Source organism: Brachyistius frenatus, unplaced genomic scaffold (genome assembly GCF_029030835.1).
Source record: "Brachyistius frenatus isolate BFR_SWC_R1_liver_20210118 unplaced genomic scaffold, ASM2903083v1 Contig_104, whole genome shotgun sequence".
In the NCBI taxonomy this organism is placed as follows: Eukaryota; Metazoa; Chordata; class Actinopteri; family Embiotocidae; genus Brachyistius; species Brachyistius frenatus.
In genome coordinates this window covers 1,130,350-1,157,191 of record NW_027210703.1, presented here as the reverse complement: position 1 = coordinate 1,157,191, position 26,842 = coordinate 1,130,350, and the positions used below count along the sequence as shown (strand labels likewise).

General features: G+C 43.4%; 1 protein-coding gene across 1 annotated transcript; it reads right to left on the bottom strand.

Moving 5' to 3' along the window:
• Window positions 1–18,088: 18,088 nt before the first annotated feature.
• Window positions 18,089–25,340, bottom strand: LOC138628732 (cortexin-3). Its single transcript, XM_069711923.1, has 2 exons — window positions 24,975–25,340; window positions 18,089–18,519 (listed from the first exon to the last, which is right to left on the bottom strand). The coding sequence occupies exon 2, from the start codon at window positions 18,440–18,442 to the stop codon at window positions 18,191–18,193; it is 252 nt and encodes an 83-aa protein (XP_069568024.1). The 5' UTR covers window positions 18,443–18,519; window positions 24,975–25,340; the 3' UTR covers window positions 18,089–18,190.
• Between the last annotated feature and the right edge of the window lie 1,502 nt (window positions 25,341–26,842).

Genomic DNA, 26,842 nt, shown 5'->3' with positions numbered 1-26,842 from the left:
CTTCATAAAATGTCAGATAATATAAGAAATGCCAACCACATGCCTTCAAATTATTATGTCAAACCAACAACTCTGCAAAAATCTTCAGTTTACAATAAATTTATGAATAAAACAAGTGAGAAGCAGTGACTCAACACCTTTCAGAAGCTATAGAACAAGAGAATGTTTGTTAGGTTTTGCTTCATGAATGGATTAAACAGCGTATCGATTATCAAAACGGCGGCGGATCAACTCGACTAATCGACCGAAGCGCAAGAGTTTGAGAATGACTTGGAAAGGAAGATACTAGAAGATCCCGATGAAGGACAAACTTAAGATTAACGCACGACAAAACAGCGTTAAAACAATTGTGTAACTTTCCCTGTCTGCAGATGTCACTGGTGCATCCTGCAGCGGCAGCACAGACTGAGCGTGAAGAGGATTTCAGACCGGGTGAGAAGATTATGGAATAATCTTCAAACTAATCTGTAATGAGACGAGTGTCATCTGTGGCCACTAAACAGCGATTGCCATCTCTCATTGACGTGCGGGAGTTTTGTCACCGTGCAGCAGCGTCGAAGCCTCATACTGAGCTGGAGGAATGAGAAAAAGTTAAAAAAAAATAATAATAACGTGAGCAACAACCTGATTTATTAATAAACATGTTTGCAGTGAAAATTAAGTATACACTATAACAATTTTGCCACATGTTTCTGAAACCTCTTAAACTATAGTCTATAGGGCTGGAGTGATTTTTTTTTTTTAGTTTGCAGATCCCCTTTCTTAGTTAATCAATTCATTGTTCAGCCAATAAAATGTCAGAAAATAGTAAAAAAAAAAAATAATAATTCCCCTCATAAATGGGATCAAATGTCACGTTTTGTCTCCGCATCAAAAATCCCGTTGACTAATACAAACAGCAGCAAAGTCTCATAAATAATCGCTGAAAATAACAGAGTGAATTTATCATGAATCACATTTTTCTGTCTACGGACTAATTGATTAATTGACTTATTATTTTCAGGCATATTATTTTACACATGCCCTCAGTATAGATAGAAAAAGGGACAGCAATAGATGCTTGACTCTTTGTTTTTATAATGTACAGTACATTTATGAGCTTTTCTTTTCTTTACAAGTACAAAACATTCACTGTCTATCTTCTTTTTAATTGGAATGTGTAATTTTTTTAATTTATTTAATTTGTTCTAAAAGCTGATGAAATAAAAGTGTCTAATTAGATATCAAAATAATGCAAAAAAAAACCTTTTCTTTTAAATCATTTGGATTTTTTTTTTTAATGTAAAAGCATACATTAAAAGAAATCCACTTCTGGTGACTCTTATTATCATATCTATATATAACATTCATTTATAATTTACTGCTCAGAAGCACTCTCTACAACACTAATGCACTTTTATTCCATATCCTCTCCCCTTTAATGCTCCCTAATGCGACCTGCATCCACCACGAAACAACAGATAAGAGTGTTCAAATGAATTCAATGTCGGGTGGAAGTACACTAAGTAGTTGCAGTTTTAAAGGGCACGTGGATTCGGATGTTCACGTGATGCGCCTGCATTTAAAAACAAGAGGAGAAATGTGACCTTTTTTTTTTTTTCTAACTAATCCCAGATCATCTACGAATTCCAGAACCAATTAAAATGAAGCTGATTCGTCACTTCTCTCCTGCAGTAAATCCGAACGTCTGAATAAAATGAATCGTAATTTAGATTTTCATTACCTTCGGCGTTTCGACGTCGGTTGATTAGCTGTCACATCTGCAGCCCGAGTGTGACTCAAGAGCTGGAAACTTCCAAGCCAAACTCTTTACAACCATCTCCGCCTTGTATAATTACACGGAAAAATTAATGTGACAAGTTTTTTTTGTTTTTTTTCCCCCCACCGAGTCTGCAGTTTGTGTTTATGGTAAATCTGACACGATGCGAGCGCAGCATGCGGAGGGTGACAGGTGTTATGTCCTGAGATGACAGGAACGATGGCACAAACTGAAGTTCTCGAGAGGTTTGGGGGGTGTAAATTCATAAAATAAAAAATAAAATAAAAAAAAAACAGACGGAGGAGAGTGAGCGTCGTAAAAATGACTCGGAGAAACCCTCTATATTTTAAAGTTGTCGGATTCAGTGTGTGGATAAAATCAATAAAGGGCTCGCTGACTTCACTTGTAAAGGTCCTGTGAAAACTGGGTTTCCAGAGGAGCTTTGTCAAGATAATTACTCAAATGACGTAACTTGAGTGATGCTGGCTCGTGTTGAATTTATGGATTTTTAGCAGGAAGACCACGTTACCAACTTGAGTTGTGGAGTTTGAAGGACGTGGGTGTTTCGCAGTCACCAGTTCGCAGCATTTTAAGCGAGCTCGGCCGCCTCGGCGAGGGCCGACGACGAGCCAACGATCTTCCTCCTCTGCTGCAGCAATTCGAAGCATTCTGTACTAATCTGCCCCTCAAGAGGCCTTAATTACTCGCATGAGCCTTAATTACTTCATAACCGCATTGCTCTTTAAATGCACTTCAGCTGTGATCGAGTCCTCCTCGGGATTCGCGACCAACACAGCTGCAGCCTAAAAGTCAAAGAAAGGAGTGAAGGGAGAGAATTACTGCTGTGATCTGATGATGGCCGAGATTTATTTTTGACCGCCGTGGAGTTTCCCTCCAGCAGCAAATGTAAGCTCTGCAGCTGTGATGGTGTCGAGTCAGTTGTCAGATATCAACAGTTGAATGTCTTGGATCTCTATGCTGTTCTTTTTCTCGCTCTGCTCTCCCCTCACCACCAACCGGTCGAGGCAGACGGCCGCCCAACCTCTGAGCCCGGTTCTGTCCGAGGTTTCTTCCTCCCCTTCCTTCCCTTTCTGTCTTGAGTTTTTTTTTTTTTTTCCTCATAGCTTACGTGGGAATTGTTGAATTGTCGGGTTCCTCTGAATTGAATATCACGAAGCACACATTTTCCACGAGCGGTTTTACGATCAGAGCAGCGTAACAAACTTTGTCCTTGAACCTTAAATCAGACGTGGAAAAAAACTGTCCCCAAAAATAACTTTTAAATGTGGAGGGATATCTGTTCCAGGATGTGCAATAGGTGTTTTCTTTCTACATAAAAACCAAAGTGCTACGTTTACAGTGTGAACAAACAGGACGATAAAATTGTTAACTGCGAACGTAGATCGATGGCACCGCTCGCACTGCAGAGGAAACAGAGCTTCCTGTTAAGTAAACATTTCATGGACAAAATAATAAAAATGAAGTTGTCACCTTCAGCCGCTTCTTTACTCCCTCCTGTTTTTGTTTTTTTTCCCCTCCGGCTGAATTTCTCACCGCTGCATCACCACTCCACTGAAAAGGTGCTGGTGTCAGCAGGAACGCCGGAACCATTAAGGGCATGAACCTTCTTCACAAAGCCGCCTCAGAGGTTTACTCCACCTGTAAGTGAAAGTGAGGAAAGACATCATCTTCGTGTACATCACATCATATTACTGTCCAATTTCTCGCGCCGTGAAAATGAATTATTCTGAGTGGTAATTAAATACATTATGATGATAATATTATGCGTACATCTCCGCCTCTGCCTGACATCCACTTCTGTTCTGTTCTTCCTTAGAGGCCCCCAGTCCTCCTATAGGAGCGTAGTGCTGCAGCTGCGTCTCGGGCCGACTCATGGGAGGGGGGAGGGAGGGGGGGGGTCTATTAATCCTCTGATTTAGGAGAGCTGTGGGATCCTGCGGGAGGAAGTGGTAAATTATTGCTGAGGAAAGGCAGGTCTGGACTACATGTTTAGATTGCTGATGCTGCGCTCGGATAGACGGATGGATGGACGGCTGGATGGGCGGACGGGTGGACGGACGGACGGACGGACGGATGGACAGACGGATGGGCGGACGGCTGGACGGGCCGACAGACGTTTCCGTTTCTCATGAAACACGCGACATAATTGCACCGAAGATCGCTGCGATCGTTTGATCCCATGTGATTTCACAGCCGCACATTCTAATACTGATACTGCAGTACTGTAATTATTACAGGCGTCGAACCTAGTGAGGAATCTTATGAGTACACGGACACCCAAATGTTTCATTCCCCCAAATTTTAGAATCTGGCTGCAGAGATTTGCTCACATTGCAGGATGCGACCTCACATGTCTGGCAGTCAGTTTGAAATTCCTCCCAGAGAGGAGGCGAGATCAGGTGAAGGTCGAGACTCTGTGCAGGCAAAATGTTCTTCCAAAACAAACTGGGGAAAATCCCTTCTTTGTGAACCCGGCTTCATAGACGCAGAGACACAGTCATGTTAAGAGAAGAAAAAAAAAAAGGCAAAGACAACACACACCAATGTTTAAAAATGTCATCGTGGCATTCAGAACGAACTAAATTGGAAGTAAGAAAGGTTTGATGTAAGTGTCGGTGTTTGATGCAAGATTGGGTCGTTCGTGGCCAAACATTTCCGAAATAAGATGTGTTACATAAGAAAGTGTAAAGGGGTTACAGATGACCTTGGTTCTAATCTTTCTGCATGAACCGAAAGGCCATTTAACAATTTTTTTTTAAAGTTCTGATATACAGACAGAAAAATTATGCATTTCTGATGTTTAAGTGAGGCTCAAATCTATCAGGAACCCTTTTGGACTGTTTTTTTGGGGTTTTTTTTAACATTGTCACATTGTGTACACACCACCTTTTCTCACACGTGCCACCTGTGTTACAGACATCTGATCTCATCACTTTCTTTTCCGTCCCTTTCCTCGTCTCGCCACCGAGGGGCGATGTTCCTCTTGCACAGAACCGAGAGCTGACATCAACGACCTGAGAGACATCGCCGAAGATGACGGCGCTGCGCTGGGCTGGGCAGCTCAACATTGGGAGGGGGTGTGTGTGTGGGGGGGGGGGGGGGGGGGGCACAGGGAGGTGGCCCGGGTTCCCCGCTGAGACCAGAGGGCAGGGCGCGAGACGGACACACTCAGCAAGCCTGATGATGCTGCTACAGGTGGACGGACGGGGGGAGAGACGGAGACATCAGTGTGGGAGACGCAGGGTTTGAAAATTCAGACAGAGTTGGAGGGGAGTAAAAAAACACGAGGGAGGGAGGGGGCAAAGACTGCGAGTGAGATGTGAGGAGTCAGAAAGATGAGATGAAGGATGCAAAGACGAGCCAGAAAGAAGAAGGAGGAGGAGGAGGAGGAGGAGGAGGAGGAGGAGGAGGAGGAGGAGGAGGAAGGAGGAAGAAGAGGGGCGAAAGCTTAATAAAAAGAGGGAGATAAAGGGTGAGGCAAGGCAGGAAAAAAAAAAGAAAAAGAGAGCCAAGTCAAGCCAGGTCATCTGAGCTTCTCCCGGCATCTCCAACACATAACAATGAGGTGCAAGGTTAGAAAAACAAGATAACAGAAACGGCGGAGACATTTGAAATTGACAGCAAATGACCAAGCACATTTCAGGCCAAGGAAGGCGGGTAAAGAAATGAAAAGGAGAAGAGAGATGGACAGATAGATGAAGGCGAGGAAGACAAGGAGACAGAGATGGATAAATGAGGGGGCTCGCGAGGGAGATGGACAGAGATTGTTCGGACGGCAAGAGCAAGAGGAGGAGGAGAAGCCGAGGAGGTTGACAAGAAAAAAAAATAAAAAATAAATGGCAAGATGAGGAAGAGAAAAAGTCAAAAGGAGAACCTTTTTTTTTTTTTTTTTTTTTAAGAGTGCAGCTGCCAAAATGTTTGCACGCCCTCTCGGTGATTTAAAAAAAAGAAAAAAGAAAATACGTTTGATGTTTTCTAAGTGCGACTATATAGCGGAGCTCCAGTCGGACTCTGTTGCTATGGTTGCAAGTGGCCGTGCCAGACTCTCCCTGTTCAGACAGCCATGTTGCGAACCCTTTTTTTCTTACCACAAACACCCCGCGTTCAGACACCATTTCACACGAGATCAGATTAGCCTCTGATAGCGGAAATAACAGCAGGATTATTGTTGGAAAATTAGCGGACACAGTGTTGGGAGAGAAAATAAATAAGTAATAAAAGGCCCGCGTGGCCTTCCTACCGCGGGCCCTTTACGTAACACGAGAGCGTGGCGGCCCCTCAGGTGGTACGTAGGAGGTTCTCGTTAGCGTTAGGTAACTTCTCTCCCCTTCAGCGGGACTCTTCAGCTACGTAGCCGGGGTGCAGATAGTAGGGCCTCGGGCAGAAAGCAAGCTGCGGTGACCCGTGCGAAGACGAGGGGCACCGACGCCCACTTCGGCCCGAGAGTTAAAAAAAAAAAAAAAAAAAACTCCGCTCGGGTCAGAGTTTAGAGAAAGGATGAATCACTGAAAAGTGCACCACCACGCTGATATGTGTTCATTGTCTGAAGTTAACTTACCGCTGTGCTCCGAAGGGGAGACAAAAACAGTCATATCGGGAATAAAGGTGTTTTTTTTGTTGTTTTGTTTTTTGACAAAAATCTTTGAATCCTGTCTGTGAAGTACTCACACAGTCAGTAGCCGGCACGTCACTTAGTGGGAAGCGGCAGGTGACGTTTCCTGGTGGCACGGCACTTTGACTTGTTGGTAAGCCCCGCCTTCTCTGAGGCGCCATGTACCGATTTCTGGTGGTATACCAGGTGGTACGTACCGATCCCTGGAGGCATGCTGCTCCGTTGGGCCACTGATGCAAACCGTCTCGCTCGAGGCATTTGCCACATTAAAGTGGTAGGCCGTACCATAGGCACACATACAGGGCCGTACGGCCTGTTGCTAAGCCACGTTAGACTGGCCCCGCCCCTTTATGCATATGCAAATTGGGTGCGGAGGGTTACGTCGAGCGCTGCCGTATAAATGTCTTCTTTTCTCTCATCATCTTCGAGTCCTTGGTCTTTATTATGTTTTTGCCCAACAGAGCGATGTAAACAAAGGGATGTACGCGTTTCTCTCTTCATCTCTTCTCGGATGTGTGCGATGATTTTCAAATGACAGTTTCATAGTCTGATTGTGACTCTGAAATCCTGCCGACGTGTCCAAACGGGATATTAGAGCTGGTCTTGGATAACGGAGTTAACGTTAGTCTACTTTTTTCCCCCATCACGTGTGTCACGTTTGCACATGTAAAATTGATGTTTTTTTCTGTAAAAGTTTCCCGTGTGGGCCATTTTGGAAAAAAATAACTCCACATTATCGACGAAATGATTTCATTCACGTCCTGGGTGCCAGTGTCATCTACTTTTTTTTTTTTTTTAACAAACAGTGACGCCAATTAAAGGTACTCATACTGGACGATTGTTCTTGGTTTCTCGAGTTGTGCCTCGGAGATAATAACGATGTCCTTGAACCTTGATTTGGACGTGGGCCCCAAACCTGACAACTTCTAGCAAATGATGATAAATACAGGCAATTAAAGGAAGATTTTGTACCCAGGATGGTGCAGTGCAATTTATTCACCGGAGTCCATGCAAAGTTTGCCCGACTTCATATTGCCATTTTATTTGAAATGTGCTCACTTACCCGGATCTGTTTGTACTTCATCGTTAACTGCAGGGAGAATTCAGCGTGGCCTCCCTGGTTGTGTGTCACAGGATCGCAGGCAGAACGAGCAGATGGGAGGGAAGCGAAGTTCTAATTTGCGCACGTGAGAATTTATATTTTAATTTTTTTTTTTAAACCTCAGGAGACTTGCCGTGTTGTCTCAAGGGACGTAATCATATCTGACGAGAAACGAGGAACAGCTGGACCGGACAGAGTGCTCTGAAACACAAAACAGATGAAAAAGTTGCAGAACAAAGAAAACGAAGAACTGTCATGATAACAAAATAATACCCGGAATCTGTTGGCAGAAGAAACAGGGAAGGAAACGCATCCAATGAGCCGGCTTTTCTCATGCACCTGTTAGAATAACAGAGCGGCTTCTCAGTAGTTCTGCTTGTTGAGAAATCACGTTGCGAAACCATCTTTAACTTCTTTGTGGTTGTGTAACTATTTTCCCCATTTTTATACAGCAGCATATTGTTGGAATAGTCCTTTACTGTTTTTCTTCAGGCGAGTCAGAGGACACTTCTGTATCCTTCGGGAGGAAGGTAAAAAAAAAAGGGTCGTCGCCATAGCGATGGACCAGCGCAGCATCCTGATATCTGCAGCCACGGGCCAACAGTTCATCAGTACCCTCCAGGGACAGCAGAGTGAGTGGGCAACACATCCGGAAAGCGTCGGTGCTTTTGAATACTGATCAGGACCGAACTTAAGAGAGAGAGAGAAAAAAAACAACAACAAAAAAAAAAAACAGCATAAACTGATGTCGTAACTTCAAATATATGAAAAAAAAATGATATAAAACGAAAATATCACAAAAACGACGCACACGTCAAACAATTACCCCCGTTTAGAGTGTGCGATGATTCTGCAGACCGAACCCCCGACACTGTGGAGAATCAAAGCAAAAACGGAGGCACTTGAAGTCGCATGAGAAATTTTCAGTAATGCTCCCCCAGCACGAGTTCTGACAGCCTTTGAGATGACATCGCAATTTACTTGGCAGAGAGTGGAGAGACTTGACAAATAAAACTTAAAAACAAGAACAGATTCCATCTCAGGGTTGAGGAGTTGGTCCCTCCTTCTCTGCCACGACTCGAGTATGTTATCTGCTTCCTTTTTTTTTTTTTTTATCGCAGCTATGACAATATTGTCTCTGTTCTTGCACTCTTAAACTTTTCCTTCCCTTGGGTAAAGTGTGGGAGGGTTGTTGAAAAATATTTTCTTCCCTTCAAAGTTGGATTCTGTGCGAAAGCTCCATGCAAATGTCCTCGGCAAGTGAATCCACTCACTGCAGCGAATACATTTTTTTCTCATTTTCTTTTTTTTTGTTAACAACAGGTGTGACTTAAACCCTGAACTAGACAGTAAATGTACCGCATGACCAAAACAACGAGCTAAAATAGGCTAAAAATGTCTCGAGATGTACATTATTTACAATTAGTCATCCATTTTTGAAGTGAAAAAACTCAATCTGATTGGAAAAACCCGGCGATACTACATCCCGCCCACCGATAGCCGTAACCTGACTGCACCACAGGCTTGTCAATCAAGCCGACACGACCCCCCCCACCCAAAACACAGCTTTTTGAAGCTTATTTTCTAATTAATGACGGGATTATTTTATTATTTTCAGATGGACCGCCAGCAAACTGAGAAGGACCGACCTCAGCTAACAAAACCGACATAACTCGTGGAGAAATTTGAGTTCGTTGGATGGGAGTCTATGGAGGCTTTATGGAGCCAGCCTCTAGTGGCACTCGGCGGTATTGCAGTTTAAGGCACTTCCGCACCGGCTCCATTTTTCAGAACCAAAAGCGACGTCCACTATTATATACAGTCTATGGTGAAAACCCAATCAGCTTAAAGTGGAATTCATCTTTATTAATGCATGTTATTTTGTTTTGAAACTTAAGTTCTCCTCGAGTATTTTTGTTTTGTTTACATAATTTGTGACGAGGGCCCCCAGACTGTGATGTGTCCGACGGCGAATGTTCCTCCGTAGAGGTGCACTGTACGGACGAAGACAATCAGGAATCAATTACTGTAAGAGCACTTCATCCACTCTTATCCAGGGTGACCCGTCGTGAGCAGATAGCAGCTCGGCTTCGGGCTCAAGGACACTTCAGGAGAACGCGCAGCGGTTCATGGATGCACCTTTATCTTTTCTGGGAATCAAACTTTTGTTTCAGAGCATCCCCCTACCATCTATTCAGCAATAATGCGTAAAGTTCTTCTTTTTTTTAGTTTTTATTTTTATTAACAGTTGTGTTTACGTTAACGTTGTCACCAGATACTCATTCAAAAGTACTTAACGAATAAGTGCATAGAAATTTCAATGTATTATGGCTGTATTTGTGGAAGATGGCCCAAAGACAAAAACAAGGACAAAGGTCTGGATGTTTGAGCCAAAGACAATTTGATTAAATGGCCGAAAGCAAATCTTTCCCTGCTCCAAAAAAAATAAAGTGCAATAATCCATATTAACAATTAGTTTTTCCTCCCGGTAGTTGGACTGCCCGCCCTGCTCGTTATTGAATATTTCAGTGACATTTGTTGACACATTTGCACTTAAGGGAGACCTGATTAAACTTTAAAATGTTTTCACAGAGAGACAAGGAAACAAACTCACAGAGGTTGTACGTGTTTTCTGAAGCTATGGACAGTTTCTTAAAGGGGCACCACACTGATTTTCAATATCAAAATTTAAGATTAGTCTACCAGTCATGGGGAGATTTGTCAGGTCTGAGAAAAATAACCCACGACAGTGTTATACTGATGTCATCAGGATGATCTCAGCCTGGACTACGAGAGGAAGTCTTCTTTACAGTCTACAGAAAGATAAAGGTGAGTTATGGAAAATGAGGAATCTAGAGTTTCCAGATCTTGACATATTAAGGAATAAAGGTGTCTATGCTGTCCATCAACATGTCAAATGTCAAGTCTAGAAAAGTCTCGGTTGCAGTCTGTTAGATTTTGAGTTATTTTGAGGCTGATAGATCATAGTACTGTAAAAAAAACACAAAAAAAACAACAGCAACAACAACTCATGCAGAGACTTACAAGTATCAACTCCCATTATCCATTTTTGCTGTGTTCTGTAAATGTACCAAAACAAGAAACAAGTTCTGTCCATATGGCTCTTATTTTTGTTTGAAAATCCTCAAAAGAGGAGGGAAGAGAGTGGCAACTCGGTGGTGGCTTACATAGGAAAATGAAATAAAATGTTAATTCTGCACAGTAAGTTTGGAGGTTCAGCAGTATATTCTGCATTGCTTCATGTCCTATTCAGGGTTCGATAGTATACAATACATTGTAGAAGCAGATCCCATTTGACACTGAAAGTTTTAACACTCGCAGCTTTTATTGATGAATTTTTCCACATTTCTCTCCCGACTGCAGATTTCTGCAGCGGCCCGAAACTGCATCGTGTAAAAGCGCCTTGGAAGTTGGACTAGTTCGGCTTCTGCTGCTCTGTTAGTAATGCTTTCGTCGGTAATGTGTCCTGTGAGTCACCCAGCTGAAAGTGCAACACTAATACAGTTGGAAAAGAAAAAAAAAACAATATTTCATTTTCAAAAGAAATCTGTGTCAATGCAGCTTCGTAGTACAGTACCACAGAGAGCGAAGAAGGAAATGCAAAAAATGTTAAATAAAACTTTTACATTCGCAATAATAATTAAAAAAATGTTATTTTTCATGTCATATACTCACATTTATTAGTTCATGTAAATTGTTCTGTACTGCAGCCAGTGAAGGCATTTATCTCCCCAGCTGCCTTAGCGAAGCCCTCCAGCGGTCACCAGTAATGACCGTCATTATTATACTGGGCAGCTCCCAGTGGCCAACAGTCAGACACGGCGGATCAAGACACCCTTGGACTCGGCACTCTGTTAAATAAACCCCTCGAAACCGCGGGCACAGACTGGCTCAGTGAGTGGGAGAGCTGTGTGTTTCCCGAACAGCTGTCTTCCTCTGATGTGCTTTGAGGACTAAGGCAGATTGCGGCTAACATGAATCTGACAGACCGACTCAGACATTTAACAAGACGTATAGGAGGCGGTATCCCCCCCCCCCCTCCCCAACCAACCAACCGCTGGTATCCTCCTAACACGGGCTGCCAAGTGCTTTCCAAACTGACCTTACAAAAGTGGGCCTCGGGAGCTCTCGGTGGAGCTCGGTTCCTTCGCTATACAGTGCATCCGGAAGGTATTCACAGCGCTTCACTTTTTCCACATTTTGTTATATTACAGCCTTATTCCAAAATGGATTAAATTCATTTTTTCCCTCAAAATTCTACACACAATACCCCATAATGACAACGTGAAATACATTTTTTTGAAAATCTATTAAAAATCAAAAACGAAAAAAATCACATGTACATAAGTATTCACAGCCTTTGCCATTACACTCAAAATTGAGCTCAGGTGCATCCTGTTTCCACTGATCATCCTTGAGATGTTTCTACAACTTGATTGGAGTCCACCTGGTAAATTCAGTTGATTGGACATGATTTGGAAAGACACACACCGTCTATATAAGGTCCCACAGTTGACAGTGCATGTCAGAGCACAAACCAAGACATGAAGTCCAAAGAATTGTCTGTAGACCTCCGAGACAGGATTGTATCGAGGCACAGATCTGGGGAAGGGTACAGAAACATTTCTGCAGCATTGAAGGTCCCAATGAGCACAGTGGCCTCCATCATCCCTAAATGGAAGAAGTTTGGAACCACCAGGACTCTTCCTAGAGTCGGCCGCCCGGCCGAACTGAACGATCGGGGGAGAAGGGCCTTAGTCAGGGAGGTGACCAAGAACCCGATGGTCACTCTGACAGAGCTCCAGCGTTGCTCTGTGAAGAGAGGAGAACCTTCCAGAAGGACAACCATCTCTGCAGCACTCCACCAAGCAGGCCTGTATGGTAGAGAACCAGATGGAAGCCACTCCTCAGTAAAAGGCACATGACAGCCCACCTGGAGTTTACCAAAAGGCACCTGAAGGACTGTTAGACCATGAGAAACTAAATTCTCTGGTCTGATGAAACAAAGATTGAACTCTTTGGCCTGAATGCCAAGCGTCATGTCTGGAGGAAACCAGGCACCGCTCATCACCTGGCCAATACCATCTCTACAGTGAAGCATGGTGGTGGCAGCATCATGCTGTGGGGATGTTTTTCAGCGGCAGGAACTGGGAGACTAGTCAGGATGGAGGGAAAGATGAATGCAGCAATGTACAGAGACATCCTTGATAAAAACCTTCTCCAGAGCGCTCTGGACCTCAGACTGGGGCGAAGGTTCATCTTCCAACAGGACAACGACCCGAAGCACACAGCCAAGATAACAAAGGAGTGGCTTCGGGACAACTCTGTGAATGTCCTTGAGAGGCCCAGCCAGAGCCCAGACTTGAACCCGATTGAACATCTCTGGAGAGATCTGAAAATGGCTGTGCACCGACGCTCCCCATCCAACCTGATGGAGCTGGAGAGGTCCTACAAAGAAGAATGGGAGAAACTGCCCAAGAATAGGTGTGCCAAGCTTATAGCATCATACTCAAAAAGACTTGAGGCTGTAATTTCTGCCAAAGGTGCTTCAACAAAGTATTGAGCAAAGGTTGTGAATACTTATGTACGTGTTATATTTTTGTTCTTTATTTTTAATAGATTTGCAAAAATTTTAAACAAACTATTTTCACTTTGTCATTATGGGATATTAATAGCGTGTAGAATTTTGAGGAAAAAATTTTTTTTAATCCATTTTGGAATAAGGCTGTAACATAATAAAATGTGGAAAAAGTGAAGCGCTGTGAATACTTTCCGGATGCACTGTACGTTACGGCGCTCTGAAGTGCTCACACGGACCTAAAATCACCTGGCAGGGGCCCCTCAGGCTGCACCGCAGAGACCAGTAGTGACAGCATTTGTTCTGTCAGAGCCCCGAGGCTCCAAACAACCTGCCCGAGGAGCTCAGCGACTCATCTGCAGAATCAGCTATTAAAACGCAGCTCTGTCAGGATTTCAGCTTTTTTTGTTTTGTTTGCATCATTGTTAAAAAAAAAAAAAATCCATCCATCTGTTCAATCTTCCATCCATCCATTCATCCATCCTCCCTCTATACCCACGTTGTCCTGGGGCTTAAAAAGAACCCCGTTATGCAGCCCAATGGGCGTATCGCATTTAATTGCACAGGGATTTATAAGCAAGTTGTTATTTTAACTATGGGAATTTCCATTGTTGATTTAAATCTGTCGGCCCGCCACTGAAAAAAAAAAAAAAATCAAAACTCAGATTTTGTTCATTCATCCATGTCGCCCAGACGATAAACCCCACTGCCTTCAGAGGTCCCCTGACTTTTCCTGTACTGTCCGCACGAAGTTGATACACGCATGTGGTTAACTTTGCGCACCGAAACTACCCGGCTAGGTTGAGGAAAAGGTCGGTTGTTTGTTTTATAGGTAAATTATGTTACCTACGTGATATAAATTCAATAAGTGAACTGAAATAGGTTAGCCCCAACGTTTGTTTACACGAATGACATGAACTGCGGGGTCTCGTGGGTAAAAAAAAAAAACTCATCTTTGACCCATCCAGCCAGCCACCCCACCCCCCGAACTCGTCCACTCCTTATGCTCCCGTCACCTGACTTCCTCCTGTCATAATTACTCCTGGCCACTAGAGGTCAGAGTAAATGTAGGACGTATTGTCTCTATTAACCTGGACCCCAAATCCACTGTGTAAATATACAGTATGGGTCCGTTCCACGCTCCAGTGAGGATTTCTTCCGGTCATCGCATCCTACTGGGCGTTAATTTTTAAACCATTGGAGCAGCTTTTCACCAATCGACAGGAAATCGAGAAACTGCCGCTATTGTTGCAACGACTTCACTATCGTCGCACTGGTCACCGATTGGTTCGTCGTTCAGAGTGGCTGAGCAAACCTTAAGAGTAAAACACACAGTGAATGCTGAAGCTGTGAGAAATAGTCAGGAAGAGCTATATCAAACTGCTTTGCACAGAAAACACAGGGGGTTGGGGGGTGGAGGGGGTAGGGGGGGTGGGGGGGGGACTGTCTGCACAACACAAAAGATGCAAAGTTAACCAATACGAGTCTGAAAGGCTCAGACCCAACTCATTTTTGAAAAAGGCTGCCGGGATCCTCTTTTCTTTTGATGCCAATGTTCTTTGAACCCCTCTCAATATTCGTCTGCGACATAAACGACCGGCTATTGTAGAAATCACCGGCTCTCGAAAATAAAAGGAATCGCCGCAAAATCAATTATATCAATACGCAGATATCAATACTCTCTTGCCTTCATGTCCTCTCGCACAAAACCACTCACATTCACGGGGGAACAATCCCGTCGAACCTGTTCAGAGAGCATTAAATTAACCGGAGGCTGAATAGTGAAATGGGGCGTTGGGGAGAGGGAATAAATTCGGCATCCGAGCGTGCAGAGCGGAGAATGAAAATAATTCTATTATCAGTGGCTTTTCTTTAATATGAGTCATGTTGCATAAAGCATGACTGCGATATTGATCCATAATAGCTCATGTTCCCTGCCGCTGCTCCCACTTGCTGCGTAAAGGGTGTGTTTGGAATGGATTATAATCTTTGTTTGGCGCGAGCTAATGAAATTTTCAGAGACGGAAAATTAAGGCTTTTCATTCCAGAATGATTTGTTTCTATTTCGGCTGTCGCACATAAACGATCGAAATTATAACCCATCAAAGGCGAAAACTATGTTTGGAAAAGCCAAGCGTTTTATGAGGACCGCTGCCTTCAGCGAGTTCAATTTCAAAGTCAGGTGTCGGTTTCAAACGACGGATTCATAAACTCTTCGACGTGTTTCCGACACGCCGGTAATCTTCACCGCTTGTCGAGCTTCTTGTGCAACGAGCTGCTTTCCTGACGATGCGCGTTCAGCTCTGCATTCGTATCGCCAGCCGCCCGTATCTCTATTTTGACTTTTAAAAGTGAACCAAATGTGAACAAGACTTCAGTGGAGGACGTAGGTTGTCTCTTACATAATAATCCAAAAAAGCACCGACTGCACATCTCTCCTCTGCGGGATCAGGCCCTCATTTAAAATTCGGATCCGCTTCAGCTCCCCTTGCCCTTCCCCCTAAAAGAAAGAAATAAATAAAAAAATAAAAACCTGCAGATGCGTGATATCAGCAGAATTATTAAGCAACACAACAGATGCAAAATCCGTCTGCGTCTCGCCTCGGCGTGAGGAAATGAAGCAGGTTGTTTTGGGTTTTTTTGGTGTGCAAGCAGATGATTGCATATCAACATATTCTGTGTCGGTGTCAGAGAGGAAGATTGTTATTCCGCGTGGCGTCCTGGAGGGTCTCGGCTCAAAGAGCAGCCCGGGCCTGGAGCCTACCGCCTGCACATGTGTGTGTGTGTGTGTGTGTGTGTGTGTGTGTGTGTGTGTGTGTGTGTGTGTGTGTGTGTGTGTGTGTGTCTGTAGCCAGACGGAGTGTCTGGGTTCACAGAAAACCAATCGAGACACCTGCCGGCTACCACTGCCAGTCGCTGATAAAATGTGGAGAAGAACGTGTTTGGCCTCTGGCAGGTACGGGGGACCGCCTTTGAAAAGGACGGAAAGGATTGGGGGCGGAGGGTGGGAGAAGGGTTTCCTCCCACATTTTCTTTCATTTGTCCTTTTAACACCTGAGACTTTTTTTTTTCTTACCGCCCGGTGAATGAACCTGATGAAATAAAAACACATTAAAAAAATATATGTAAGCAGTTGTACACTGATCATTTTTATTACAAAAAAAAAAAAAAAAAAAAAAAAAAAAAAAGGTTTCTCGAGGCGGAAAACAGGTCAAAAACAAAAAGGCTTCCAGTACAGACAGGAAATAGCTGCTTGAGCAACTGACCCACAGCTACAACATCAGGATTAAAGCACTTCACCATTTATCATGCGCGGAAAGGGAGACTGCAAAAAAATACATGCGGGGAGATGAGTGGGGGAGGAGAGGGGGGGGTAGAAAAAAGCAAATAGAAAAAAAAAAAAACTCACCACTGCAAGCACAACATCGCAATATCCGCGTTAGGTAGGAAAAGGCCACAGCAGATCACAAGAACGTCACATATAAGTCAGAAAGGGTCACAGTTCACGAGATCAGGAACGAGATCAGGGGAACGTTTGTTTTTTTGTTGTTGTTTTTTTTCGGGGGTTGTATGACATCTCTGTGAAGTGCGAAGACACCGCCGCGTTGGCGTTTTTTTTTTTTTTTTTTTTTCCAGCGTCTCTGCCACCTACTGATACTGTAAACAATCTACACTATAAGGCGCACAGTTGAAAAGTTGCCCAACGAAAGAGCCACAACATCAGTTCAGTAAAGGGTTTGATGGTGAAAATGCATCGTCGCCGTCCTCGTCAACAAGCTGCAGGTCTGGCATACCAACTGTTAATATACCAACTGCAGGCAGTAAAATGCTGTTTACATTTCTTTAAATGGGCAATACACAAAAAAAAATTAAAAATTACACAAAAAAACAACAACTAAAAGATATGAACCCATTTTCTTTCTTTTTCCTAAAACATCAATCTCAATGTTTTTTGTTTTTTTTTGTCCCCCTCAAATTAGGCACACGGTACAGCACAGTAAACTTCTTTTTTTTTTTCTTCAATACCTCTTTTGGTTGTTGACATCTAAAGACGTGGACACCGAAGGTCCCTCCGTGACTGAAAGGACTAATTGTTGTAGTTTGTTTTTTTTGTCTTTTTTTTAATTGCACTATACAGAACAGCTAGTTACTCACTTCTGGAATCCGTCCGTCCAAACTGTTACTAAACGTTAAAGGGAGCTTTCTTTGCGTTTCCTTCTTTGTGATTATTTAAACCTGCTTTTACGACCTCGACACCGGGTCAACTTTCGCGGCCTCTCCTTCCTGTCTAGAAGATAAAGGACCAAATTGCAGAACATTTCACGAAGACATAAGGCATCGAATTCCTCTTCGCCTGAATCCCGTCGCAAAGTCTTTTGGACCTCTCGCGTCCGTCCACCAGTTAAGATAAAAAAATACTCTAAAAAAAACAACCAAAAAAAAACTACCAAACTACCTCGACTAGTCACTTCGCAAATAGTTTTTTTTTTTTTTTTCCTTCACTATTTTGAACACTGATTGTCTACGTTATCAATAAAAATCGAAGGACGGACGTAAACATGATAAGATGTAAACACTGGTTTTATCCAAACTGGCTTGGATCTCGAACGGATGTTCAACCCTGTGAGATGTGAGAAGATAACTTCCACACGTGAGATGGAGGAGGTGCGAGGTAGTCCATGAGCGAACTGATGGGCGAAGGGAAAGTTGAGTTTCGGGCGAGCTGTAAACCGGCTCGGGCGCCTCACTTGGACTCGTCGGGCCATGTTAAGCTTGTAAGTTCTGGGTTGTCTTCTTTACAGTGGAGAATTTTCAGATTTGGCAGGGAGAAGCTGTTTAAACTCTGAATTAGTTTTTGGCGACAGTTCGCTGTCAGATTTCTTTTCAGTCCGAGCTTTTGAGGAGATTTTCCGAAAAGTGTCTTTTTCCCGGTGAATCAGCAGTCATTTTTTTTTTCCTTCTTCTTCTTCTTCTTCTTCTTCTTCTTCTTCTTCTTCTTCTTCTTCTTCTTCTTCTTCTTCTTCCTTAGGGCCGGGGGGCCTCCGGCAGCATCGAATCGGCCCGTTTAGCTTCTTTTCGAGTTACGCGCCGCCCCCTTCAGACGATGCGGTAATCGAACGTGTCTTTCTCGGTGTGGTCTGTCCAATTGGACGAGGGCATACTGCGGTACGGGTCCAGCAGGATGCGGAAGCAGCGCACGATGAGCAGGGCCAGGAAGATGAAGAGCAGCAGCACGAAGACGAAGGCGGCCTTCTGCTCCAGCGTCAGGTAGGAAGGCACGTGATGGCCGCCGCCCGACGAGGACAGCGTGCTGCTGAAGAGGCCCTCGGCCATCCTGGGCACATCCATGCTTGATCGTCTCGGCTCCAGCTCTTTGTCCGTTGCTTCAAGATTTCCGAAGGGAAGATGGGCTCAGTGGATAAGACCTGTGCGCAAAAACAACAACAAATGGATGGATTATAAATCATGTCCCCCGTGGTTTGACAGGTGCAACAACAAAACCGATAAGATAATTTGTCTCTTTCCCCTAGTTTTTTTGCATATTGTTTGCTGGCTCTCCGTACGGTTCTCCTCTGTGCTTTCTTTTACGGACATCCCCGGAACTGTGATTACTGGCCCCACCAACAGTTTACAGTCTTGGATCTCTATGCTGTTCTTTTCTCGCTCTGCTCTCCCCTCACCCACGACCGGCCGAGGCGGATGGCCGCCCACCTCGGAGCCTAGTTCTGTCGGAGGTTTCTTCCTGTTAAAAGAAAGTTTTTTTTCCCCTCCAGCTCTGGTTCCTGCTGTCAAAGGGGAGTTTTTTTTTTTTCCCCCTCCCAGCTTACGTGGAAATCGCTGAATTGTTGGGTTCCTCAGTCTGATGTTGTAAGGACTACACTGTGAAAAGTTACTTGAAATTTGTTTCGGCTATAATATAAATAATATAGAATTCAATTGAATTCATTTAAATGATCAGACCGTTACGTTTCTCAGACCACAACAAAGCGGCTCCCGAGACGAGTTTATTTCTGGAGCTCCGGGCAAAAAGCTTGCTCTGTGAGTTAAGAAGGCTCGGGGGACTCCTTCGGCCTGGAATTTCAGCAGCAGTGGGGTTTGAATTGGCACTTTGAATTTTAGTCATACAACATTTATTGGAGGCGATACTGCTCCGGAGGCAAATATGTCACCGGCTTCATTAGACCACAGCCTATTATCCTGAAATTTTCCTGCATTCGATTGGATTACATTCATATGCGACCAATCTGCAACGGCAATTTAAATTCACTGGAAACATTTATTTAAAAAACATTGTCATGCGTGAGGAAAAATGAATTTCTCCTCAGACAAGGTTACAGGAATGAAGCATGAATGCAGATGGCTTTGCAGCAGCCGATGACGGACCCATTACCAAACCAGATAAAGTGCACAGCTGCTGCAGGGCCCCAGAACAGTAGGGGCCCGAGAAAGTGTGTCAACTGGTTTTGGCAAATTTAAAAGAAGTTCTGTTAAGGAATACATTTCGCTGGCATTTAATGTTTTGAGGTCGGGCTTCATTATCCAATCAAGGCTCTGTCACACGGAAAATTAAAGTTGTTCTAACATGGTGCGTGTTTCTAAGCTCCTAGGTTAATTAGTGCTTAAAGGACATGGTTGGTGATATTTTACATTCATGTTCATGTTGGTCATGCCTACTAAAATACAGAAACCAAGAATGAATTTCTTCTATTAACAAGAATAGTCTGCATGTCAATTATATCTTAATAGCTTATTCCCACATACCCCCTACTGTAATTATTCCATCCCATTAAGCTGGAGCCGAAAACAGACCTCATGCACTATTTCCTTCTGTAAAGTTTCCTAAAAATGACAGTACCCTGCACTTTGTGGAAACTGCTGAGCTTTGTACAAAACTCGGAAAAAACACGCGATCACATACACCTGTGAGAACCCAGTATCATGGCAAAGCGTGAAATAGTTACGCTTGTCCACTACAGCAAAACGTGAGCCAAGCTTCGGGCTGTGTAGGCGTGAAAGTTACACGTTTTGTAAACGTGAACCTCGACCACGTGTTTTTGCCAAAAGATTCATTTTTCTGTAAATCACACGGGCTCAAAGCATGCAGTGGGTTTTTATTTTCGTCCACAGCAGGAAAACGTGCAAGTTTCAGGCCTAGACGTGGCTATTTCACGGTTTGCTGTAGTGGTCGGGCGTGTCTATTTCACGCTTTGCGCGACATCGGCTTACATGTGAGTTTACACGTGTGAAACGATATTCTGCCCATGTGAAAATCTTTCCACATATTTTACCCATGTTATCATATGTTGCAACAACTGGTAGACATGAGTCATACGTGTGATCACGTGTTGGAAACATGGGAAACTTGTGTTGTTGTTTTTTGTAATAAGTGTATATTGTGAGCCTCAGTGCAAGATCTTCAGTCATAACAAAAAGGTCTGGGACTAAGTACAGAAAAGTATTTAGAGATGGACTAACAAATTGTTGGCTGTTTATTTTGTCTTTTCATGTCATTTGTTGACAGTAAAAACAGACATTAGGCCTCATCCTTAAATCCAAAACAGCAAACCTGAGCCCACACCTGACTCTTGTATAAAATATAAAAATCTCCTCAGTTCATAACCCATTCCATGTAGATATAAATTAAGCAGTTAACGTAAGTATAACATTTCTGAAGGGGTCTTTTGGGTTACATTAAGTACATTAAATTAGGATTGGATCACAGTAGACGAGGGAACTAAAGTGGACTTATGCAAATAGAAAATATTGAATATAAGTTGTAACACTCTTTTGGTTTTACCATGTCACTCCCACAATTATACAACAAGCTGAGGAGCCTGGAGATTTGGGCGTGAATACCTCCCCCAGCATTCAACCCTAAAGGTGGAGAGGTTAGTTTCATTCGGCATATTGAGTAAGCATTAAAACAACACAAGCAGGACTTTTTTCCCCCCACCAAATTAGACTCGCAGCTGTGTGGATCATTTGTTCTGACAAAAAGAGGCGTAATACGAGGAATTGGGAGGAGAAGCCAGTTGTGTCGTCCGTTCTATAAATTGAGCTGCAGGTGGATTAATCAATTCTATAACAGCCAGCAGGACTGCTCATCGTTTCATGTTGTTTCTCCTGCTGAGCAACTCTCGCTGTGAGTTATTGCTGCGAACCGCTCTCCGAATGCGTCTTTTCCTTTCCACCGCAGGAGCGCCGCCGAAAAAAATCATTCATTTAAACCTCGGTCATGAGATTGCTCAGACGTCTGAGGTTGTTTCTCCTGCTCAACGTAAATGGGATTTTTTTTTTCTTTTTCTTTTTACACTTAGAATAACTGCAGGTTTATTCACGTGCTCAATTACTACAATCTACAGAACGGCAATCAGGTTAACTGGTACGTGTAAAATTGTTTGGCTTTAAAATGAAATTACATCTACTTGTAGCCCAAAGTCACGAATTGTATGTCTTCTGTGTAAAAAAAAAAAAAAAAAAAAAGGTCAGAAACACTCGAATAAAAACAAAGATTAGAGGAAAATCTTAAAAAATGAAGACGATCGCATTTTTTTTTTTCAGCCCGGTGTCACGGAAAAGCTTGTAATACACCCGTCTGTCCACTAGAGGATATCGTGTCTTGTTTTGGCTCGTCCAGGCGTGAAATGTTTCACATATGTTTGACCAGCCTAACGCGGGTAAAAGAAGCAGGACGTTTCAGGTGGTTTGGTGAAACCAACACAAGAATTTAAACCAGGAGGTCGGTGTGCGATTTTGTAAAAAAAAGCAAAAGTCAATGTGGACAAAACGTAATGTTCTTTTTTTTTTTTTTTCCCATTATGTGAGTAACGTACGTAAAGTTACTTCCTTTAAGCCCAAACCATGATCTCTTACTAACCCATAGTCAAGGCTCCGGTTCTTGTTGTGGACTTCCGGGTGTATTACGCACTTTAGCGTGATGGCTGGTTGCTTTTTCTGCTTTGCTATCTTTCTAATTTGACGGATTTAACATGAGAGAGGGGTCTTGACCCGCAGGATACACAGTAAATCGAATTATCCCGAATTAAAATAGTGATGAACACATCTGGACTCCCCGTGCAGTTGTCAGATTCACTGAAAAAAACAAAAAAACAATGTGCAATGGACACGTTAAAGCAAACTGACGTTAAACCAGAAAGCAGAGGTCCAAGTAGGATGCACTTTTAAAAAAATAAAAAATGTAGGTGTCGTCCAAAGGTTAACTGGACTTGCTTGAGGTTCTTGAGGAAGATTTTCACCTTCCATCCAAAAAAGGCTTCTTCAGCTCAAAATTGAAGAAGGTAATAACAAACCCAGCAAGAGTAAAAAGCCTGGGACGAGGGACGAGCCTGGGACGAGGGACGAGCCTGGGACTCCCAGCAGGCCGTTCCAACTAAAGAAGCCTTTTCGGATGAGACGGTGGAACGTCTCCAAGAACCTCCGGGGAGTCCGGTGGACTTCAGATAACACTTAGCTGGACCAGGACTTTAACAGACGGTGAATCTTCATCGAGATGCAATGCAGGTTAAGATTAGACAAAAGGTCATTTTGCCAATACTTCTACTCTGATTGGCTGACTTTTGACGGACTCCACCTGCTTTGCAGTTTTGCAGGTGAGTCAAAAGGCAGCAAAAAAAAAAAAAGGGGGGGGGGGGCAGATTCCATTAATAATGGATTATCAATTTCCTCGGAGAAATGTTCGCCTAACCCAAAACTCCAATCTCTTTTTGGGTTTGTTTTTTTTTGCATCCTTTTCGGTTACGCTCCGGTAAGCGCGAGGAGCCGTCACAGACACCGACAGTCACTCGGGAGGGGCGCTGAATGCGTTATGAGACGACTCGAAGTGACAGGACGGCCAAGAGGAGCTGTCTCTTTTCTGACTGAAAGAAAAGAAAAGAAAAAAAAAGAGCAAAAGAACCCCCCCCCCCCCCCCAAAAAAAATAAAAAAAATCAGCCGGCAACTCTCAGGAGAGAGACAGAAAGGGGGCAGCCTCCAGCCCCGCCTGGCTTGATCGGCCGCCTGTAATCCATCACACTTAAAACTCCAAAAATGATATTTCACAGCCGTGATTCATTGCCCTCGCTGTGGAAAAAAAAACCAAAAAAACGATAAAGAACAGGGCCTTTTTCTCTTCGTCCGCCGGTTTTCCGTCACTGTTTACCGTCAAAGTCGTAATCGCATCGTCTCGTAACCTCCAATGACAAGCGAGGTTACAGAGCATGAGCACTTCGGGCCAGAAACCTCTCCGGCTGTTTGTCGCGAGGGTTGCGTAACGGACTTCAAAAAGACTCACAACATTTACATCGCCGGCAGCTCTGAGACTTTAAGTACCGAGAGCTTTTCTTGACAGCATTTCACACGGAGACGCGCGAAACATTTAAGCTGCCGCTGACAACTTCGGGGAAGAGCTTTGAAATTTCAAAAGGAGACGTTTTTAAAAAAAGAAGAAAAAGGTCGCGTTATCTCGCTTCATTAGCGGTTACATTTCTGGAGAAATAATTACTTCTGCAGCCCCCGAAATAGCCCCCCCCCCCCCCAGATGACTGAGATAAAAACATAAATAAATACATGTGATTTTAGTTATTGATAAGTTATTTTGGTTCGACTGTACTCCATCGGTGACGGCTGCTGCGGAGAGGAGAGCACATGAAACCGTGTCAGACGGCGACAGTAAAAATTGACAAGGATATCGAGCCAAATTTAGAAAATGAAGCCGGTTATGTTGAAATGTTGACGTAACCTGCGGGTGTTCGCTCTGTGTGTGTGTGTGTGTGTGTGTGTGTGTGCGTGTGCGTGTGCGTGTGCGAGCAGTGATTATGACTAATGGGGAATTCAAAAGGCATTGGAGGAGGTGAAATTAAATGATTGAGAGGAATCATTAGACTTTATATTTCAACATGCTGTCAATCACTTCATAAATTTAAAAAAAAATCACCTTTATGATTCAATTACAGCCAGAAATGACAGAATGGAACAAAATATATAGATATATCTATACAGAAAACCGCACCTAACTAAACAGATAATAAGTTAAATATGTCAAAATGTACGTTTTTCCATATATTTCATCTTTAAAAAGGAAATATTTGTACACGTTTATTTTTCCAGTTCAGATTCTGCCTTTCGGCAGTCACGGTGCATTTAATTACAATTATCGTTTGTATTTGTGACAAACAAGCCTTTGAATTCTTATAAGCCATCACGCGCACACCATCCAACTGAAACTGCACAAATATATGTAGTAAATACATAAATCTATTAAAAGCCAGATGCTTCTATTTATTATTAATTTTTTTAATATTGCAACTAGACTTCTACATGAGATACTCATTTTTATGTCAGAAAATGCAAGCAAAAGAGGTAGTATTGAATAATTACGAACTAAGGAAGGCTAAGGATGTGATTCCTTCACAGATATGGAAAAACATGCACGAATTCATAAATGCAAAGAGGCTGAGTCCTCCTGCTGATGCACTTTGTGATCAAAAGGTAGACACACCCGCAGCTTCAACGCAGGAATGCTGTGGAGCAATTCAACGTAAAAAAAAAATAAAAAAATGAAAAAAAGATGAGCCGCCATTTAAATGAACTAAAAATCAATGTTAAACCGCTCGTGTTGTTTCATTAGACCGAGCCGGTATCCTTCACGAGCCACAGCGGGACTCCGCGCACGTGGATGCGTCTAGAAAACTAAAGAAAACGCGTCAAAAATGGAAAAAAAAACAAACAAAAAAATAATAATACACATCTTCGGTCGCCTCCGGTGCGTCCGACTCGCACCTTTCAACACCCTTAAACAAATAAATCATCAAATCATCAAATCATAAAAGGTGAGCACGTGCGGCTGCAGGTGAAAGTGACCCGAGTCTGTAAAGCACTAACCTGTTGTTATCAGGGAGGGGGGTGGTGGTGGTGGTGGTGGTGGTGGGGGGGAGCTCGGGAATCTCCGTCAGCGGCAGGTCTCCATTCCGGCGGATCCGACGATTCTCTGGCTCCCGGTCACCGAAAAAAACAACAACAACAACAACAACAACAACAAAAAACCACAACCCAAAACGAGCAGACGGCGTCCGTGCAGAACCCGCGGGGCTCCTCACTTCGTGACAGAAAACAGCCTCGCAGTGGCGAGAGTCTCTTTTCTTGTTTCTGTCTTGTGCTGACTGAGCCGGGCAGACCTCACCCTCTGATGCTCCTCCGTTGTGTGTGTGTGTGTGTGTGTGTGTGTGTGTGTGTGTGTGTGTGTGTGTGTGTGTGCGGGACGAGCAGCGCGTCAGGACGAGAAGAAGAAGAAAAAAACACACACACACACACACACGCGCGCGCACGCACACGCACGGGGTCTTGTAGTGGTACCCCGTCGCTACTGGCAACCTGTTGCCATAGTAATCCTCCAGGTAGGGTTGTATGTGGGTGTACAATTTGCAAAGCGGATGAGGCAAAAGGTGTGCCCCCCCCGCCCCCCGCCCCCCCCCAAAAAAAAACCCAACCCCCCCACAGCTTCACGTAGGTCATCATGACACGTAAAAAGAAGCAATGCATCATTTTTAAAGAGGTAAATGAAAATGAAGTGATAGTCTTACTATGACTTTAAATCACAGGAGGAGGGTATTAAAAGAGACTAAAGTGGGCTGTATTTTATATTTAATGCCCAGTTGTATTTTTAATTCAATCAAGGCACATTATGCTAAAATACAAGCAAATGAAATGAAATAAAACATTTCTTTTCTGCAGTGGCTCAGGTTTTATATGTGCAGGTGTGATGGACATGTGAAGCAGAAGAACACGTGCATTTTCTTCCCCATCTCCCCCTGACAGACCAAAACAAAATCCCCTCCGAGATGTGCGAGGACGTGACGGTCCGATGAAAGGGTCAGAGAGTGACTGTGCAAGAGCACTTTGGGGAGATCTGGGGAGGAGGGGGTTACATAACGTCCCCCAAGTCAAGTGCGAAGAGTCCAACTGCTGGGCTGCATCTCCCCCTGGTGGAGGTGAATGAGAACTGCAGGTGGTGACACTCCACTGCAACTCCAGATTACCTGAATTCTTATCAGTAATGGGATTTTTTTTTTTTTTTTTTTTTCATCTTCTACCTGAATACTAACCGAAGCAGCTGCAGAGGAAGGAGGAAGTCCATTTAAGGATTTAGCTTTCCTTAAATAAAGCTTTAAATCCCTCAGTAATCTTTTATACGCTCCGGATCCTTTATGTAAACTTATTAACAGGGGTCCCTTGAGGTCAGCCGGGAATTAAACCATGAGGTATTTTGGGGATATATATATATACTCTTATCACATGAAGTTATACAGCCAAGAGATGCTGAGCTTAGCTTAGCACAAAAAAACTGGGAAAGCAGCTAGCCTGGCTCTACTTAAAGGAAGAAAATCTGCTTACTGGCAACTCTAAAGCTCCAGTAATTCAAACATAATACATTTTTTAATCAGTGCAAAAAAAAACCTAAGTGGTTTAAAATGGGGGGGTTATTGGGAGGTTGCCAGGGAAACAGACTTTATAGGTGTTGGTGGATTTCGTCACCTTTTTTGGACAAACTAGTCTTTTTCCTTTTGTTGCACGAAGCTAAGCCAACCGTGCTCCTTCATATTTAGCGTACAGGTGAGATTAGTATCGAACTTCTTATCTCTACATTTTTTGACATTTTCCCGAAAATGTCAACGGTTAAATCCGTAATTATTCAGACTAGAGCAGACTCTTTGTTTTAACCCTTACTTTGCCTTAATTTCATGTCGATTTCA

Coding starts and splice junctions, on each gene's coding strand:
- LOC138628732 (XM_069711923.1), bottom strand. CDS start 18,442: ATGGATGTGCCCAGGATGGCCGAGGGCCTCTTCAGCAGCACGCTGTCC.